General features: G+C 35.6%; 1 protein-coding gene across 3 annotated transcripts in view; it reads right to left on the bottom strand.

The window, feature by feature from the left end:
• Positions 1–20793, bottom strand: part of ADAMTS3 (ADAM metallopeptidase with thrombospondin type 1 motif 3) — a 280780-nt gene that overhangs the window by 63652 nt on the left and 196335 nt on the right. For all 3 annotated transcript variants that reach the window (XM_079152690.1, XM_079152689.1, XM_079152688.1), the window contains exon 5: positions 131–330. In XM_079152690.1, the coding sequence (XP_079008816.1) occupies positions 131–330 (200 nt within the window). The remainder of the gene's footprint in view (positions 1–130; positions 331–20793) is intronic.

Here is a 20793-nt window from a genome sequence, read left to right as displayed (position 1 = left end):
GCAGTTATGTACACTTTGCGGATGTGGGGTGCAGCCATGGAAGTTCTCATATGAGTTTCCCAAGGATGCTATGAGAACAGCAGAAGTGAATTAAAGAATCAAAAAGCCTCAAAAAGGAGTTGCTACTCACAATGTTCATCAGGGTGAGGAGGTAGTTTTGGACGTGCTCTTTGCCATGGAAACGGACCACAGAGTCATCCACTCCCAGAAGCACCTCGATGTTGTAATCGTTCTCTCCCGCGTGTCTGCGGCGCCGCATTGTTTCATTCAGCTGCTGGTCAATGTGGCTGTACAGTGCACCTAGGTCATCAAGGCCTTCCAGATCCGACTCTATTAAGAAACAAAAGGAACCCAGGCATTTCAGTTTCCCCAGCAGGCCTTCTGATCAATACCTTCTTAGAAAAAATGAACCCTCTGCAGGGGCCTACCATAACCCATAACCACCAAGATGCTACCTTTCCATTTAATCCTTATATAAAAGACATGTATGTGTGATCAGAACAGCCTCTTACAAATTCAACACAGAACAACAACACTGGGACTAAAATAATACTGTCCAGAGAGAAAGCCACGCCAGACTGAAGAGTCCATAAGGGTAAGAGTAGTGAGTCTTCTTCCAGCTGTATCTCAGTTCCCAGAAAAGCTAGTGTACAGAGCAGTCTGATTATGTTATCATTACATTAATGGAGATTATAAATAAAAATTGTGTGTCAGTATGTTTACAGTAGTTGATCTAAGGTACGATAATCATGGAGTACAGCCTTTGTACCACATAAATTTAAACGATTCCTCTTTTCAGTAGCCATAATTTAAAAATAAAATTATGGCATGGCAACACAACCACATCTCATGATATGATTACTGTTCACCATGTAGTGCTTTGTTTCTTCTGAGTATAGTTGGCTAGTGAACGCTGCAGGGGAAAGTGGCTGGATATATAAGTTATAAACACTTGATACTACAGTTTTCCACCTCCGTTTTGCCATCAGTTAGACGGCAGGTAATTTCAGATGTTCAATATCTGAATCTGTGAGATACCAAAGCAAGTCAGTCAGAAAATGACCCATATTCAAGGGAAATAAAATTATAAACAGTTTTTTCTTTCATGTAGTTCAAGGACTATAATTATTTTCACTTTCCAAATGGACATTTCATATGTAGACACAGACACACACACAAATGTGGGAAAGAATGAGAGAAATTCTCAGATTTTAATGACCTCAATTAGTTGCCTTCAGATGAGTTTATTTTGGGTGAAGAATGTTTTGATGTATTAAAAAATAAAATATCAATTGGATACTAAAATTAAAGATACTGTTTAAAACTGTTGGTATAAAAACCTGAAAGTATATTCATCTCCATTTCAAATACATAAAACTCAGAATTTATTTCATGAACTGCCTTGATGTCTAAAACAAGCTTGACAGAACCAACTCTGACTCATGCTTTATAAGGAGGTTTATTTAATGCTGTACTGACCCTGTAAGCCATTTGAATTGGCATCTGACATTAATGAATAGGTATTTTCCTTTCCATCTCTGTGGTTTTAGTAAAGCCAAGGGGGAGAAAAATGTCTCTCTTGGCCTGGAAGATTGATGACCAAGCTTTAGCCACATGGGATTAAACTAGTGGAAGTAGATCCCACTCACACCCTTTCAACCTTTAGAAAATATATAGAGACCAACCCCAGGGATCTGAGTACAAGCACAGGCTTTGCATTTGACTTAGGTGGGTTTGAACACTATGCTGTTCTTCACTTTGACCCGAGTCCAGCTTCCAGCTCATTAGCTGGGAACTTTCTTTTACCATGGACTCACATTGGTTCCACAATATATAAATAACTCCACAGCTGTCCACATCAAACAGAGGCTTTCCTCAAAAGTTGTTTTTCAAGAGCTGCAAACCCACACTGAGGGCAAGAGACTACACCTGCAAACAGCTTTACTATTTAACCTGAAGTCTTTTCACACACTTGAGAATGTGAGAGGTTGGAAGAGCTAGTGGACAAATAGGAAATTCATACATGAGCTCTCAGTTCTAAAACTAGCTCATTTGGGCAGAACTGTCAGATACAGCATCCAATGGAATTATACTAGCAATGTCATCATATCATTAAGCCTGATGCATGAATGAAGAAGGCTGAACACTTATTTCAGAAAGACGGTTCGTTCTGCTCAAACACCCTTTTTGAGTCTGGCCTTTGCATCACCCCCTTACTAGGTGAGAAGAGAATCTTTGTTGTTGCTGTAGTTGTTGCAAAAGGAACCTGAGAAGAAGGGAGCTGTGTTAATCTGCTTTTGAGTTTCTGAGACCAAAACACCTGACAAGAACAACTTAGGGAAGGAAAAGTTTATTTGGGGCTTGCGGTTTCAGTAGATGGCCAACTCCATTGCTCTGGGCCTAAGATAAAGCAGAACATCATCAGACAGGGGTCCAGTGGAGGAAAGCTGCTCCATTCATAGAGAGTTCAGGAAGCAAAGGGAGAGGCAGGAAAAGAGAGAGGAGGGGGAAGGGGACACAGAGAAGATGCACCCTTCCAGAGCATACCCCCGTGACCCATCCCATCAGTCACACCCCATTTGCCACCACCTAGTTCATTCAAACCAGGATAAACTAATTAGGTTACAGCTTTCACAATTTAGTCATTTTACCTCCAAACATTCCCACATTAACACAGAAGCTTTTGGGGGACATCTCATATCCAAACCATAACAGAAGCCTTATTAAACCAAACACTATTGCCCTTATTTTCCCTTGTGCTCTTCAATATCCTTTTCCTTGATTCCTAAAGTGGGGAGTGTCAAACATTTCAAAGAAAGACAGTGCAATAACTTTTGGCACTTTTAACTTCTACACATCATTATAAGTATAGGCAGCTTTCAGGTCATGAGATGTCTTCATTCATAATGAGTCTATCTTATTATGTCTCCTTTGTAGTGTGATGGTCAAGTGATGAGTAGCATGGGCCTTCTAATCAGACATACCTAGCTTCAAATATTGATAATGTCACATCCTAAGAAAATAATTTTACTTAAGATGGCTAATCTTTTTGACTTGCAGTCTCCACTTCTGTAAAATGGGATAACAACACCTATTTTTTTCAGAGTTCCTGAGATGATAGAAGTATAATGGTAAAAACACTATACATAGTGCTTACACATAAAATATTCTAAAATTCATATTTACTTATACTATTTATGATGATAATGATTTTCCCTTTAAGAAAAGCCATCCTTTAAAAAATTATTTTACATGTCATAAATCATATTGTCACAGCTACTTTAAAATAAAAGTGAGAATTAAATCTGGAGTCAGTACGGAAAATCTGAATTGGTTAGTAACCTCAGAAAGCATGTGGGTAATGATATCTGCTGCAGAGCACAAAGGAGAAACAAAGAAAAAAGAAGGTAAAATATTTATTTTCAGTTCAGATCAGGATTAAGCCCAATATTAGAGGCTTATTGAGGGGTTTTAAAAGGCCAACACAGCATTGGAAAGGGCTGGCTTATGGACAGCCCTAATCCTCATTCCACACAGAGTGAAAACAGCACATATAGACCTGAAAAGGCAGAGAACTACTCCACACCTTTGCAGGTGCTAACCCTGAGAATCACAAGGTTGTATTCAATTTATATTTAAAATGGAGCTGAACGATTGTATATGCTTGGATCACTTTAACAATTGCTAGGTTAGGCAGATTTGTTCAGGGTACCAGAACACACTGTTAGTAACAGAGCACCTTTCTAAAGTTTCACTGTTTAAAATATGATGTACTCTGTGACAAAATCTTGGATGCCTCTATATTTAATCCTACCATTATCTCTGCCTCCCCCACAAGATATAGGAATAGAAATAATTAAGGGTGAATATCATGCTAATCATGCTCTTGCTAAGGTGTTTCCTGCTTAAAAGAACTGATAAAAATTACACAGGCCATAGGCAAATTCAAGAAGAGAAAGCAGAGTGACACTTTATATTTGGTATCAAAAATTATAGATCTCTGGTGGCAACTTATTGGCATTCAGTCATGTAGGTGCTAAGGCCACTTGAATGGGGCTGGTTGAGGTGGGGAGCAGAGTGACTGATGTGATGACAGAATTAGTAGGAAATCAGGGAAATTTAAGTTAGGAAGAGTCTCCAAAAATGTGTAAAGCATTCCAAGAGAAGAGAAGTCAAGCCCTGTGATAAGTAGTAGTACTACTATTCCTAGGCTTCATCCTGAAAAGTGTTGCCTAGAGTACTTTCTAAGGTTCTCTGACATATCAAAGGCAATCTGTCTTAATTTTTAGAGTGAGTTTCCTTTTTTATTCCCACTTTTTTGGGAAAAAATGTAATTTTTGAAAACTTAGGAGTTGCTGATAAGCATTAATTAATATTTTGGAAACATTTTGACTGTATTCTTTTGTTTTCCAATTGCTATATATGAATTTTCAGAAAAAGAAGAATTTTGCTCCTATTTTATTGGTATGAATTTTAAGGAAGTATGTAGGTGACCAGTTAGGTCACAATATAAATATTTAGTATTAAATATGAATGATCAGCATTAATGCAAACAGATAAAGTAAAATATAGCTTGCTTGGCTGATTATGAACCCTTGGGCCTGAAATATTTTTAGGATGGAATATGGTCTGTTGTTATATCTAATCATGTTTACAGGAAATCAAAGTATCAGAATGGTAAAATTATCCCCCAGCCCAAGGAAAAAAACCCCAAAAGTTCTATAGTCTCAAAAGGGGCAGGAAACAAAGGTAAAATGGAAAGGTTTAAGTTCTGAGGGAGTTTTGAATCTGATACAAATGCACATGGGGTTGGGAGGCAATATTAAGCATACTGTGATAGAGACTGAGAGAGAAGTATGGAGCTTTCGAATAAGCAGTTTTAAATAAACCCACCTAAAAGGCACTCCCAGTCTCCCTTGGGATTAAGGATTACATGTGACCAAGACTAAGCCAGTAAAATCTAAACAGAGGCATTACTTATATTTTGTGACTTAGATGGGGGCTCATACTGGTTTCTATAGAAGACTTCTACAAAGGCCCCTCACAGAAGCCCATTCTTCCCTGGAGGTTTACCCCTTGGCTCCTCTATTCAGTATTCCTTCCTGCTGCCTGGAGCACAGACACCTCATCAAGAGCCCTAGGAGGTGGCTGGCCTTAGAATCAAGGCATGTACAGGTATGTGGAGTGGCAATGAGGGAGGAGTCTGATTGCCCCATGATGTGGGCTATCATACAGCCCTGGATAATCTAGTTTCAGATTTAGTTAACACATGAGGGGTGTCACTTGTATCATGTTTAGGCCACCATTCTGACAGATTTTCTTTTATATGTCAGTGAAACATGTTCTAACATGTTTCATTGACAACATTTAATTTTGTTGACTAAATTCCTCTTGTACCCCTATCTCTGTAGAAATTTAAGTTGATTTTTGTGTTATAAGTAAATAACCAAGATTCCCATCATCAAAATGAATCAGATCACCTTTCCTTAACAATAAATACAGAATGAGTCTATAAGTAGAAAACTGGCGTTCCTCATGAACAGAATACTGTTATGAAAATGAAGTCACTGAAATACCAAGAGCCGGATTTTCCAAAGAGTAGGTGGAGATCCTATGATCAGAGCTAAAAATAGAAGCAAAATCTAACAAATGTTCTCTGCTAACATCAGAAGCACAGAGCACTTAAATAATTGTGGGAACCTGTTGGTATCATCCGACAGTGATTTTTCCATTGACTTTTTTTTTTTTAATTCAAATTAAAGTTATTCATTCTAATAGGACATAGTAACATTATCTCCAAATATATGAGGGCAATATTCTACCAAGATATAAAATGTTTCTGTGAAAAGCAGCTGTGTCCTTCACCAACTGGGAAATTCCATAATAACAGTTCAAAGAACTATATTCAGGCCAATTTATGATGTCAATTCAGAAATTTGACTAAGTTAACTGCTGCTTAAAAGAAAAAAAAAAAAAGATATTACCATTTAATGAATACTAGTTTCCGTGATTTCTTTTCCCCAAAAGTCCTAATTCTAAAATGCATATGTTTTCTTTGGTTTTCACTAAATATATTAAGGGATAATGTGTAGCATTTTAAAACAGAAATTCTACCCTTTAAATTTAAAAAAAAAAGTTTTTATGCTTTGTGATCATTAGCAAACAATTTAAAAGTCACTTTATGTTCAAAATATAAACTCTAGTTCTGAATAAGAACCTTCTACATGTCAGAATGTTTGTTTTGTTTCAAATTAAAACAAAAAACAAAATAAATGAACACCACCATTTAAAGCATTAAGGATCCAGTTCCTTTTATCATTCTATAACTTGCCGTTCTTGGTGTACAAACTTTGACTTCATATTAGCTTCTTTGATTTTTTTCAATATGGCTGTACCAATTCTAATACCATAGTCAGGGACAACAGATTGCATCTTCCTGCATTTCATCTTAGAAGCAGGTAAGAACCTTTCCTGGAAGTCCTTTGGGTGTTTTTTTGTTTGTTGTTTTTTTCTTGTTGTTGTTGTTCCTGGGGATTGAACTCAGGGATACTCAACCACTGAGCCACATCCCCAGCTCTATTCTGTATTTTATTTAGAGACAGGGTCTCACTGAGTTGCTTGGCACCTTGCCGTTTCTGAGGCTGGCTTTGAACTTGAGATTCTCCTGCTTCAGTCTCCCTGATCCACTGGGATTACAGGCGTGTGCCACCATGCCCAGCCCTGTGGCATGTTTCATTGCATGTCTCAGTGACTAGTATTTAATTATAATATCCAGTAAAACTCATCTGCAGATGAGAAGAATGGAACCCCATGTCTGTCATAGACAAACTGGAAATCAATCACTACACCTGAGGCCAGCCTCCTCAGAAGCAAAGATTTAGAAGTGGAAGGTTCTATTTAAAAAGAAGATGAAGGATACGGGCTTAGGATGAAAGTAGAAGAGGAAATGGATGTTTTATAGGCAAGCCACCTTGTCGAATTCTTTCAGATCTTGCTCTTCCCTCATCTCCTTGTAATACTCTTCTTCTTAGTTTTTATGAGTTAATTTTGTGTTTAATTTCTCCTCGTGTAATCTGTTTCCCTAGAATCACTTCTCAGTCTTTAGGCTTCTTGGTATTTTTAGGAAGATTCAGTCCTTCATTCATACTCTGGTTTATTCCTATGACTGTTGCTTGCTCAGCCCTACTACAACCATTTCTTGAATAAATTACTGAAATGTTTGGGTGTAGACAAGGTTGTCAGTAAAAGACAACAGTCCTTGTTAAGTTCAAATTTATGATAAATAACGTTGTTTTAGCATTATTATGTCCTGAATATTACATGGAACATACTAGACACTTATTCATTATTTACCTGAGATTCAAATTTAAATGATAAATTAAATTTGTAAAATCCAGCAACTTCAAGTATGGGGGAGTTATCTTTCTCCAAGTAGGTGATACAGTTAGTGGGACTTATTCTATTGATCTCACTTCCCCATTTTATTCCTTTAGTCTTTTTAGTTTCATGAACCAATAAACTACTAACACTTCATTTTCTTCTTTTACTGCTTTTTTTCCTCTTTGATAAAGACAGTTTGATGGGAATTCCTGACACATGAAACTCTGTGAACAAGCCCCTCTTGGTCATTCTTGCTGCAGTCATCCGTAGTCCCCACTTTCCTGCCCAGCCTCCTTCAGTAAACCATTCAGTAAACACAGTCTTTTGGAAGGGACTCTATATTCTGTTTTATCTTTTAACTTACTTTATTTCATTTTAAATTAAGGACTTCATTACTAGTGATCCAATCCCTATTTTCTTTTGTTCTTTTTCTAACTGAAGTCACAAGGTTAATTTTTCAGACAGAACAGTAATTTTAATTTTCACATTTTGCTACTCTATACATTTAATAGCATTTTAATAAATGGTTCACTGCTTCTTACCTAAAGTACAGTCCTTCTTATTTATGGCTTCTGTAGGTGAGTTCTACTAAATCAAAGAGATAATAGAAGGGTAGAAGGAGAGGTCACCATGCCCAATTTACCAGATTACATTCTACTTATCTTAGATTGCTAGAAGTTAAGGTTTTCTAAACAGGCTTCACTGCATAGAACAAAGACAGGATCCATTCTGCAGCTTCTATGCTACTTTATTAAAGAAAAAAAAAAGTCCTCACCTCAAAGTTTTCCATTCTACATGAGCATACCAAAATTATCTCCAAAGGCATATGGAATGATTGGCAAAAATTTAAACAAGTCAGTATAGGCAAACTACATGAATATTTTATATTTATTCTTTTGGATAAATGTTTAAAGAACCTGGGTATTTTCCCTGGTACTGATACAAGCACTGAGAGTCCTGAAATGGATAGACAAATGTGATCTTTGTCCTCAGAAAACCTCCATTCCCAGGAGAAGAACTGTGACATAGGGTAAGAAGAATACACTGGGATGAATGGAGCAAGAGGGACAAAGTGTGGGAAGTACTACTTTGGGTAAGATGTTCAAAATTATACAGAAATAGTCACAGACCTTGCAAAGTGAGTCACATGAATATCAAAGTGACATTAGCATTCGATCTATGTCAATTTTTTAGATACAGTTAGTGCTATGGTTTGGATATAGTTTGTCCCCAAGGGTCCATGCATTAGAAACTTGGTCCCTGGTGTGGTGGTGAAAGACTGTGTAGAAACTTTAAGAGGAGAGGCTTAGTGGTAAGTCAATGGAGGTGTGTCCTCCATTGAACCAGTCTTTCCGGCTTTCTGTATCAGGATACAATCTCCTGCTCCAACACATTGTTACAACCACTACCAAGGTCCTTGTCATAATAGGGTCAATATAGGAGCTATGCCCTGAACCCCCCCAAACTGTGAATTAATAGACCTTTTTTGTTTTTTGAGTGGTCTACCTCTGGTGTTTTGTTGTAACAATGAAAGGCTGATGAATAAGTTGAATATATTTGGTTTATATTATAGATCTTTCAGAAAGAGAGTACATGTTATAACACCAGGAAAATCAGAATAGGTTCAGGAATATAGTGAACACTTTCTATAGTGACCTCACAAAGATACTCTATTTTAATCTTCATATCCTGTGAACGTGGTGAGCTATCATTTCTATGATGAGATTGTTATTTGGTGCAATTGACCATAAAAGAGGATTATCCTGGTGGGCCTGATTTAGCTTGAATCATTAGAAAGCAGAGGGCTTTCTCTAACTGGTGGCATACAGGAAAGTCAGAAATGTGAACTACAAAAATTTGAGGTACCATTGTTGTTTCTGAAGCTAAAGGGAGTATGTAGGACCAGAGAGAGGCTTCTACTTGCTAACAGTGAAACCTACCCAACAACCAGAAAAGACATGGGGACCCTGGGCCTATAAAAATGAGAATGTGGATTCTGCCAACATCCTGAATGATTCTTAAAGAGGATTCCTTCCCAGAGCTTCCAGATAGGACTTCAACTTGACTAGCACCTTTATTGAGTTCTTGTGATCTCCAAAGCATAGAACCAGTTCAGCCACCTTGGACTTCTGACTTATAGAACTTCAGGCTAGTAAATGAATATTGCTTTAAATCATTAAGTTTGTGGTAATTTATTAGGCAGCAATACAAAAATAATACAAGAAGGAATGAGCTCTAGTTTCATTTCTGCTGTCATTCAACTGCATGATTTGGGGATAGATATTAAAGCAAATATAAAAGACATTATTCTAAATATATGAAATTCAGCTTCAACAGTTGTTTTAATGTTTTTATTTGTTAATTCTAACATTTCTGGGTCAGTTTTGACTGAGTCTTTTCCTCATCATTATGGGCTGCATTTTCCTGCTTCTTTGCATACTTGGTAATTTGTGATTAGAGGTCTGACATTGTGAATTTTATCTTTTTTGGCTGCTGGATGTATTTGTATTCCTATAAACATTCTTGAGTTTTTTTCTTGATATAGTTAAATTATTTAAAAACAGTTTGTTCCTTTGAGGTCTTATGTTTAAGATTTATTAGACAGGGTCAGAGCAGCATTAATCTAGAGCCAATTATTCACCATTACTGAGGCAAGAAAGCCTCTGTCTGCTCTCCAGTGCTGTGTGAATTTTGAAATACTGCAGTCTGGTCAATGGGAACAAGTACTGTTCCCAACTCCACAGAAACACTAGCTACTGTTACCTCTAATCCTTTTAGGTGACACTTTCCCAAGCTTTTCATAATTTTCTCACATGTATGCCCTGATCAGGGTTCAGCTAACTACTAGTGAGGACCCTCCATAGATTTTCATGGTTCTATTTCTGTGTATTTCTTTTCTCCTATTCTCAGTCCTATGAACTCTGACCTCAACTTCATCTCTCATGACTCTCAGCTGAGGTTTCTTAATTCTGGGAATTTGTCTGCCTCCATTTGCGCTCCCTTTCCCTGAGAATCAGACTGAAAACTCTGAGTAAGGTAGGTTAGTGCTGAGGGTCACCTCATTTTTTCCTCATTTCTCAAGATCACTATCATTCATTTCCTGATATCCAGTGTTTTGCAAACTGTTGTTTCATACATTTATTCGTCTCTAGTTATTTAAAGCAGGATGGTAAATCTAGTCTCTGTTTTTCTATCTTGGCCAGACCAGAAGTTCACTTAATTTGGTTTGGCTATGAAAATTTGGTGGCTTAGAAACTTTTGCATTCTTTTTACATCAGTAACATGACTAAGAATTTTTAATAGCCATTTAATTTTCCATAACTTACTCTCTGAACACATTTAATCAGACTTGTAAGAAGTTGGGTAGTAACGAAAATTTCAGTAAACCCTTACAATAAAAACTATACTTTTGTGAGATGTTAATTCTCCTTGAATATGCAACATAGAGGGAGAAAAGTTAAGGTTGCAGTATTAGTAATTCATCCCAAAATATACTATCTATCTATGTATCTAATGCATGCACACACATGTGTGCGCACACACACATATACATATATATATATTTTCAGCTTTCTTATAAAATGTGAACTTCTTTGTTCATTAAAAGCAATCTAATTCAAAAGGCACTGTAAATGTGTTTATAGAAAAAGTATCTTCTAAAAGTAGCAAAAAAAAAAAAAAAAAAAAACTCACACACAAAAAAACCTGCTTGTTACTTAGCACAAACATGGAAGGAGTTCGAAAAGTTAAAATCTTAGCAAACATTGATGTTGCCTTACAGACTGAAGAACTTGGAGCAAAATATATTCTGTGAATTATCACTAAATATGCTTTTCTGTGAGTTTTTTAGGGAATTAGGTTTCAAAAAATCACATTTAAAGGACAGAATATCAGCGTGAAATTTAAGAAAGCTTACAAACGTGAAGACAAAAAAGATTTTATCAGGGTTCATTGTGGGCCATCTCTTAAAATCAATAGGATCAGGATGAAATCACTCACACAAAAAATAATTATATTGTGATAAATTAGGAAAGTGGCACAATAATGATTCATGGTGCAGTGGATCCTATTATATCTAAATTCAACTTTTTAGATTTAAAGGTCATTTGCAGTTTTAGTGCGAGAAACATAAATATTTGAATGTTTAACTGAAATTAAGGAATGCCATATTTGGTAAGTTAACATGGATGTCATGGAAATATTTTACCAATCACTATCACCAAAGTCAATAAGTACTAAGGTATGATATTTATCAAGTTATGTTTGCTTCATGTACAAATCCCACTATTGTGGATAATTATAATGCATCAAATAAAAAAGTTTTAAAGTCAATCACTTTTTTTCTTTGAACATCAGAAGGGAAAACCCAAACATATAATTCTTTTTTGTGTACTTGTCTTCAATGACAGCAAAGAGACTACAGTAAAAGGACTTCCAGATGCACATTTAACCTTTGAACTTGGTGAGTGCTTTCCTCTTCTGGGGATGGCATCTAGAGGCATTCAGAATGATCTAGCATTTGACTATCATCAGAGGCTTTTCTACAACACAGCCTCTAACAAAACTAGGTTGTCCCAAACTCTGGCAATAAAATTGTTTACCTTTATGTCAAGATAGTTGAGAAAGCACCACAATCTGCATGTGATATGCATCCAGGCAGACTTTGAGGAGTTTGTGCTGTGAGACCTAAAGTTCTTATGAGATTGTCTAAAATTGAAAAACAGGACAGGGGGGCCTATAATGATTCCATGTTGCTATATGTGTCTGTGACAGGATCAAGTGTGCTTTCCTTATTGAGAAACAGAAAGGTATTGAAGGCACAGGCAGAGTCAGAAAGGTAAATTGAAAAAAGTGAAGCTTCTTTAAATAATAAAATGTAAAAGACTTTAAAAAAAGGGGACTTCCTTGTTATTCATGTTCTTTCTTAGTTGTGGAAACTGGAGTGGTGAATATGGTAAATATGGTTATTTGTCATTTGTCATCTCACCTCCTTATTTACATTCCTGCATGAGCTGTAACTACATTCCCCAATGGGCTTGTGGTTAGAGAAACTGGCTAAATTGCACAGATGAACTCAGGTGTGCCTTGGAAATCAGAAGTGGCAATGTGATTGTGGAGTCATTGTGGAGATGAGGGTTTCCTGTATCAGGGTCCAAGTTCCGGTTGCTGCACACATGGATGCTGAAAGGAAGGTTTGGCAGCAGTTACACTGGTTTGCCATCCTTGGATAAAATCTTTGATGGCAAGTTGTTGAAGTCAACAGGTTCAGAGGTCCCCTTCCCTGGCTTTAGCAGCATTAACAGCTGTCGGGTGGGCCAATCTGCTATATCCTTCTGGGAACTGGTCCTGGAGAGAACTAGCGGGCACTCCTCAAAGTCTTTAAAAAATTTAATGTCCACCTCATTCTTCATATTAAATCCTTTCATGCTTAAAATAGCTTTTGTGGTTTCAATTTCCTGGAACTGAACCTTGACATATACATGGTACATTATTTAACATAAATGGGCCCCAAATCCACACCATGCAATAAGAGGATTGGGCTACTCAGTGAACCCTCCTACCTCTAGAATTCTACTTTTGTGATCCTTTACCTTTGTAGAGTTTGTTTAATATCTCTATTTTTCTCTCCTAAATCTCTCAGGAACAATTTATAATCTGATAGCTAGCTTATTTTCCATACAACTGCTTTACTAAGATCACCTATTAATATACTTTTAGTATTCAGAAAAAGTACCAAAAGGTATAGAATGTGTATGAGGCAAGGATACGGGTCCACTCATCCATATACCAAACATCTACTGAGCACCTACTATGTGCCAGGTGCTCTCAAGTAACAATTTCGTTAACTCCCTGAGCTATTCCAAGCACTTGTTTAGATAAAACATTCCACCGGTCCATTGTATCTCTGTCTGGTTTACAAGTTAATACACTTCATTCCTAATCTTTAGATCTCCCTCTCTACTTCACTCCATTCAAGGATTTAGTTAGTAGAGCAGTTTCTTTACAGAGACTGGCCTGAGTCAAATCAAGATTTCTTTTCCTTTCTTCCTGAACCACACTCTCCTTTTTTAGCTCATTTTGCTTTCCTCGACAGAGCGACCCATCACACATTTTCTTTACTGATACAATCTTTCAACTCTAGAATACATTTTGTTCCACTTAGCTTTCTAGATTGTTCTTTAGGTGGTTCTTTGAGGGACCCTGTTCTCTTCATCAGTTGTGAGAATCACCCAAGACCTTTCTTAGGTTTTACAAATAGTCCCTTGGACAAATCATTCAGTCATAGAATTTAATGCAATTTATTATCATGACTAACAGGTCATTTCTACATCAATATTCCAATGTCTTGTCATCATTTTTCTGAAAGCATTAATTTATCTCAACATAATGACTTCAACAATATTCTTTTACTACTTTTTAGGCATTTAAAACTCTGAGGTCATTTTTACTTTGCTTGCCTCATCAGACCATTACCAAATCTGATAACTGTTGCTACATGATATTCTTAGACTTGTCATTCTATCTGCATTTTTGTCTATTATATCATATTTCAGGTTTATGTACTGAACTGTGTCTTCTCTTTCTCCATTATTTGTCTTCTACACCTATCCTGCCCTGGGCTACTTAAATAATCTTCTTTAAATGTTACTCCAAGACCGCTTGGTAGTGAAGATTTTCTGTGTTCATTAAGTCTAAACTTCTTGGCATCGGACAAACATTTAACTACATAAAAATATATCCCCTATTGTATCCTTGTTTTTTTTTTTCCCCCTTAGAATAGTTAATCTAATTATTTTTCATTATATAGTCTGCTCATTTTTGCCATTTTACTCACTTCATCAGCCCACAGAGTTGTTTGCCTGAATGAAAGAATATGTCAAAAAAAGTCTTCAAAGGAAATATTCAGTCTTCCCTGTTCCAAAAGACCAGCTTATGTCACCTCATATCACCTCATCTAACTCCAATCAGCAATCCCAGAGCACTTTCTAATAAAGTCTTTACTGTTCCAAAAAGTGTTCAAGGGTAAATTCCCCTGTTGTGTTTTTTCTCTTGTTCAAAAGACATCAGAGTAAGTTCTTGATAGAGCAAACAATAATCACAGTTAATAAAAATCACAACAGCACATATTTTCCTAGAAGATGGCTAAAAGCTAGGTATATATTATACAATATTTGTTAGTACAGTTACACTCATATAAGGGTCTATGATATGTGAGAAATGCACTTTTATCTGACTCTCCATTTTATTGATTCTATGGCACTACAAACAGGGAGACATAAATAAATGTTCTTGACTGCAGAATACATGTTATTTTAAAAATTCTGATAATTACTGACTGAATGCATTTCCAAAAAAAGAAAAAGTGGAAAATGTGCTTCAAAAATACTCCAGTAAGCCTAAAACTCAGTAAGAGATCAATAAATCCTTATTAAATAAATAAATGAGTAATCAAATGTTTTGGGTTTAGAGAAATGTAGATATAAATGATCATAATGTGTCAACGTGGGAAAAGCAGATGAATAAAAAAAAATTGTATTCAATGATTTATAGCAGTAAAGGAAGTGGTATTACTGAAGAAAATCTGGAGACAATTTATACATCCAAGTATAGGAATACTCCTATAAACTTCCTGAGCTATTCCAAGTTAAATAAATTATCTCTTACAGTATACGCAGAGGCACACACTATTATATAGGTTAAGCCTCCCTAATCAGAAAACGTGAAATCTAAATTAATGAAAAATCTGAAAATTTTGGAGCATTTTGGATATTAGATTTTCAGATTAGCGTTTGGAACTATTTACTAAGAAAGTTGCAAATATTCTAAAATCTAAAACACCTTTGGTTCCAAATATTTTGTATAAGGGATAGTCAACCTATATTATATAAATATATTTTTTTCATATATATAAGATCATGTACCTGTGTGTATTCCAACTCGAGCATATTAGGGTTCCAATTGTGCACTAAACAGGATATGGATCAACCGAAACCCTCATATACTGAAAGTAGGAATGCACACAGGTACATGATCTATATCTGTCTGTATATATCAGTTACTCCTCATTATTCATGAATGCTCTGTAAATCCACCTGATCACTAAAATTTACATATAAATTTTATATATATAAATCAATACTCAGTGCTTTCAGGCATTCGAAGACATGTACAGAGGGGAAAACAAGAAAACATTTTAGAAAAAGTGAATTATGATTTTAAGGAAGAAATAAACAATGTTTCTATTTCCTGATGACATTGTTTGTATAGAAAATCTGAGTTTACAGATCAGCTTTTGTAATTAATAAATGAATTAAAGCCAGACCCTGAATATAAAACAACATAATAAATTGCTTGTATTTTATGTTAGTGCAAAGTAATGAAAAATAAAATTTATAAGCAATGAGAAAAACAATACTATTTAAAAGTATTAAAAATTCTTTTAAAAAATCTAAGAAAGTTGTGCTAGATCCCTACAATGAAAACTATAAACATTATTATTCAAACACAACTGAGCCATAGAGCTGGAGAAAACAGTCACACATGATGAGAACATTTCTCACATATCATGAGAAAATATTATCCACAATGTATAAAATACCCCTAACAAACAATAAGTACAAGATGGACATTCCAATTTTTTAAAAATGTTCTTAGATGTATCCTTTACAAAAATCACATTCTAATAGCCAATATGTATAAATAAAACTTTTAAACATGTTTAGAAACCAGAGAAAATAAAATTAAAGCCAAATAAAACATGTCCATTATAATGGCTAATATTGGAAAATAAAAATTGACAATAGTAAGCATTAAATAGGCTAGGGATCAATGAGAACCTGCATACACTGCAGATGGGAATGCACACAGGCACATTATCTTTTCAAACCATTTGAAATGATATACTAAATTGAATATATATATATATAAAGTATAATTATAATAAATGTAGTATAGATAATATATATGCATACTGTGATACATCAATGCTATTCACTATGTGAAAACCAAACAGAAACAGGTGCACATGTAAACCTACCATAATGCATGTACAAGAATACTCAAAGCTATTTATAATAGCTAAAAATGGGAAATAAGTTGGATGAATAAATTATAGTGTATTTTCATAAAGTAATAAACAAATAAAAAAATGCTACTACATGGAACAACATAGACAGACCTCCTAGATATAATGTTAAGTGGCTAGATTAAAAAAGATCAAATTATACTATGTTGATAGAATTCAGAACAGTGATTACCTTTGGTAAGTAAATGGGTACAACATAAGCTTTTAGCATTATGGAAAAATTCTATAATTTAACATGCATCATTATTATATTCATAAAAACTCACTGGGCTATGAATTAAGATTTGAGAACTTTCTCTAAGCCTACTATAGATCAAGACAAAAAAAAATTAAAAGATTTAAATATAAATCTATTATCTCACATGCCAATGCCTTTGTTAGACACATGAACAAAGAAATATGAAACTCTGTAGGACATCATAAACCTCCCAGAAAGACAGTATGTATCAATCTAAATTGAGGAGACATGATTTATGCAACCTCCTACATGAGTGCCTTCCTTCCTCCCAAAACAGTGATTTGATAACCAAAACACCATAAATCAATCCAGAAAATTTACTTCCTAGGGGGTGGAATGTCTGGTTTATGTAAGCCTCACTAGCATACTCAGAACATGTGCCAGATTTTTGCCAAAGATGCCTATGAGATCATTCTTCAAAAGGCTTCCCCTCCACACTCTTGACATGATATAAACTACTTTGGTATTTATGTATGCTAGATGCTCCTTCAGTGTACTTTATAGGTTTTTAAATAAAACCAGCTGTCATTCTAGCTAACACTGAGGGAGAAAAGAATCAATAACACAAAAGAAATAGTTTCTGTACAACACATTTGTGTGCATAAGAACTGCTTAATTTTTAGGGTCTGCACCCGCTTTATTGAGCTAAGTTTGAAGTGGGGCCCTAGACTCTATCTCCAGAAGCACTTGGGAAGATCTTGAAACAGTTGTTTTTGGTTGTACACTCACAGTACACTGCTCTGAACTACAGCATAAACTATCCAGTTTTCAGTTGATCTGCTTGTTTTAAAACAGCAATCTTAATCAGCTTGTATAATAGAACTTAAAACAATAAACAATGAATTATGTACCTTCTTATCCTTCAAAATTACTATAAAATTTTATCTTCTATTTAGGCTATTTCTTTTAGTTGCATCAGTATAGCAGCATTAATTTACTAAATAATCTAGGGAAAGTAACTGAACCCAATATCTTTTCATATTGGTTAAGAATTGTCAGGTGGATTGTCGCCGGCTCTTTGCGGTACAAAATCTGTGGATATTTGTCACCGCTTGCAGCAACAACTTGCACAGGTCTTATGGGTGGTGGAGTGGAAACTGAGGCACTTCTATCTTTCTCTTTAGTGTACTGCTTTCTTGCTTGTTTATTTATAGAGGATAGAGGAAATGAGGTTTACTTGCTTTGAGAGGAGAGAGAGAGAGAGACTTTGCTTAGAGACTTTGAGAGGACAGGCTTTGCTTAGAGGAAGAGAGACTTGCTATGCCTCACTTAAGGTCTGCTGCTTACTGGTGCGTCCTGCATCCTGTGAACTAAGGATACGTCTACCTAAGGTGTTTTAGTGATGCATCTCAGTTCTCCGTTCTGCGATCTGCCTTCCGCCGCTGCCCCTACTCGCTGCTGCCACGAGTGTATCTAGCTGCTTTTTTGCTAATGGCTGCTGTTCTGTCTGTCTCGCTCCGCCTACACTTATATCACCTCCAGGAGGTGGAGAGCAGGGCCACGCCTCTTATACAAAGATTAGGCGAGACACTCCCAACAGGCAATTAGTGCTCAAGAACACATGCCCATACATTGTGTGCATGGACGAGAAAATCACCTGAGTGTGCTTATGTCAATTAACCTCCTCGCCTCCTCGCTGCCGATGTGATCAACATGGCACAGCCCCCAACAGTGAATAAAATTATGCCTCATCAGGTAATCTCAACTGAAGAGAAGTTTCTCACATCTGGATAGGAAACATCTAAGTCTATAAATTTATAAATTCAGGGTTTGTATGTATGAAAACATCATACCCCATTGGTATGTACAATTAATACATGTTCATATAAGACGTTTTTTAAAAACCTCAGTGGGTTATCACTCTATACACAATAGCAAAACAAAAACAAAAAACCCATCAAGGTCAAGTGAATTCAATAGTTGTAGTTCAATGTGTATTATTAAGATATAAGTGAAAGATACAAAGTCCTAAAGTAAACTTATCTACAGGAAAGGCAGAGAGATGCAAACCTTTCCAAAAGAAACAAAAGGAGAAAAAAATGCAGGAACAAAATGAAAAATCTGAGAAATGACTGAAGAAGAAACTACAGCGGAATAAAGGGATAAATAAATTTAAAATTGAATACAGCAAAAAGAAAGCTAAAGGCTGATATCCTTGATAAACATAGAGGCAAAAATCCTCAACAGAAATACTAGCAAATTAAATCCAATAGCACATTAAAAAGATTAACCCTCATCATCAAGTGGGATTCATCCCAGGGATGCAAGAATGGTTCAAAATACACAACCAATAAAAATGATATCAGCATGAATGAAGGATAAAAACAAACAAACAAACGTGATCATCTCAATAGATGCTGAAAAGTATGTGAGAAAAATCAACATCCTTTCATGAAAAAACTCTGAAGAAATTAAGTTGGAAGGAACAACTGTCAACATGATAAAGGCTGCTTATAACAAGCCCACAGCTAACATCATATGAAATACTGGAAAATGTGAAAGCATTTCCTCTAACATCTGGAATAAGACAAGGATGCCCAACCACTTTGATTTAACCTAGTCCTGGAAGTCCTAGCCAGGGTAATGAGGAAGGAGAAAGAAATAAAGGGCATCCAAATTGGAAAGGAGAAATTTAAACTGCCACTGTTTACAAAGATCTTATATGTAGACTCCACCAAAAAGCTATTAGAACTATTAAATCAATTGAACAAAGTTGCAGGATATAAAATCAACATGCAAAGAGAAATAGTACTGCTAAATGCCAACAGTGAATTATCTGAAAAAGAAATCAAGAAAGCACTTCTATTTAAAATAACTCCAAAAAATAAAATAAAAATATGTAGGACTAAATTTGACCCAAAAGACAAGTGAAACCTACAAAGACATTGATAAAAGAAACTGAAGAGGACACACACACACACACACACACATATAAATGAAGACACCCTGTATTCATGGATTAGAAGAATCAACATTGTGGAAATGCCCATGCTACCCAAAGTTGTCTACAGATTCAATGTAATCCCTATAAAAATACCAATGATATTCCTCACAGAAGTAGGAAAAAATTCCAAAACTTCATATGGAAACAAAAAATACTCCAAATAGCAAAGACAGTCTTGAACAGAAGAGAACAAAGCAGGAAACATTATAAGAAGTGACCAAAATATACTACAAAGCCATAGTAATATAAACAGCATAATATTGGTGTGACTATAGACACATAGAGCAATGGAATTAAGTAGAAAGCCTAGAAGTAAACTCATACGTCTACTGATTTTTAACAAAGGTGCAAATAACACACTTTGGAGAAAGGGCAGTCTTTTCAATCAAGAACACTGGGATATTGGATATCCATATGCAGAAGAATGAAAATAGATCCTTATCTCTCACCAGTTACAAAAATAAACTCAAAATGGATTAAAGACTTAAATATAAGGCCAGAACTATGAAACTACTTAGAAGACAACAGGGAATATATTTTAGGCCATTGAAAATTACAGGGATACAGGGATTTTTTTGGACAAGACTTGTAAAGCATAGAAAGCAAAAGCATAAATAGACATATGCATTACATCAAACAAGACCCAAAAAGGATATAAAACAAAAGGATAAATAGAAAAATGGAATTATATCAAAATAAAAAGCTTCTACACAGCAAAATTATACATCTGACAAGGGATTGATATTCAGAATATGTAAGGAATTCCCAAAACTCAATACCAAAACACAAACAAACAGAAAATACCTAATTAAAAAATGGACAAAGGACCTAAATAGCCATGTAATCATTTCTCAAACCAAGTCTAATAGTTTGGATCTGAAGTGTCCTCTAAGGACCCATGTGCTCAAGTCTTGCCCCTGTAGTTGTGATATTATTTGAAGATCATTGAAATTTTAAGAGGTAGATTGTGAATTATATAGAGACTGTAGAAACTTTAAGAGTTGGGGCCTATTTTGATGAGGGTAGGTCACTGGGGGAAAACCTCTGAAAGGGATATCAGGACACGATCCCTTCCCTCCCATTTATTTATTTATTTATTTTATTTATTTATCAATTTATCTCTCCTTGCCTCCCAGCTGCCATGAG

This window comes from Sciurus vulgaris (genome assembly GCF_902686455.1).
Source record: "Sciurus vulgaris genome assembly, chromosome: 9".
Taxonomy (NCBI): domain Eukaryota; kingdom Metazoa; phylum Chordata; class Mammalia; order Rodentia; family Sciuridae; genus Sciurus; species Sciurus vulgaris.
The sequence above is the reverse complement of the archived record's forward strand: the minus strand, read 5'-3'. Positions and strand labels throughout refer to the sequence as shown.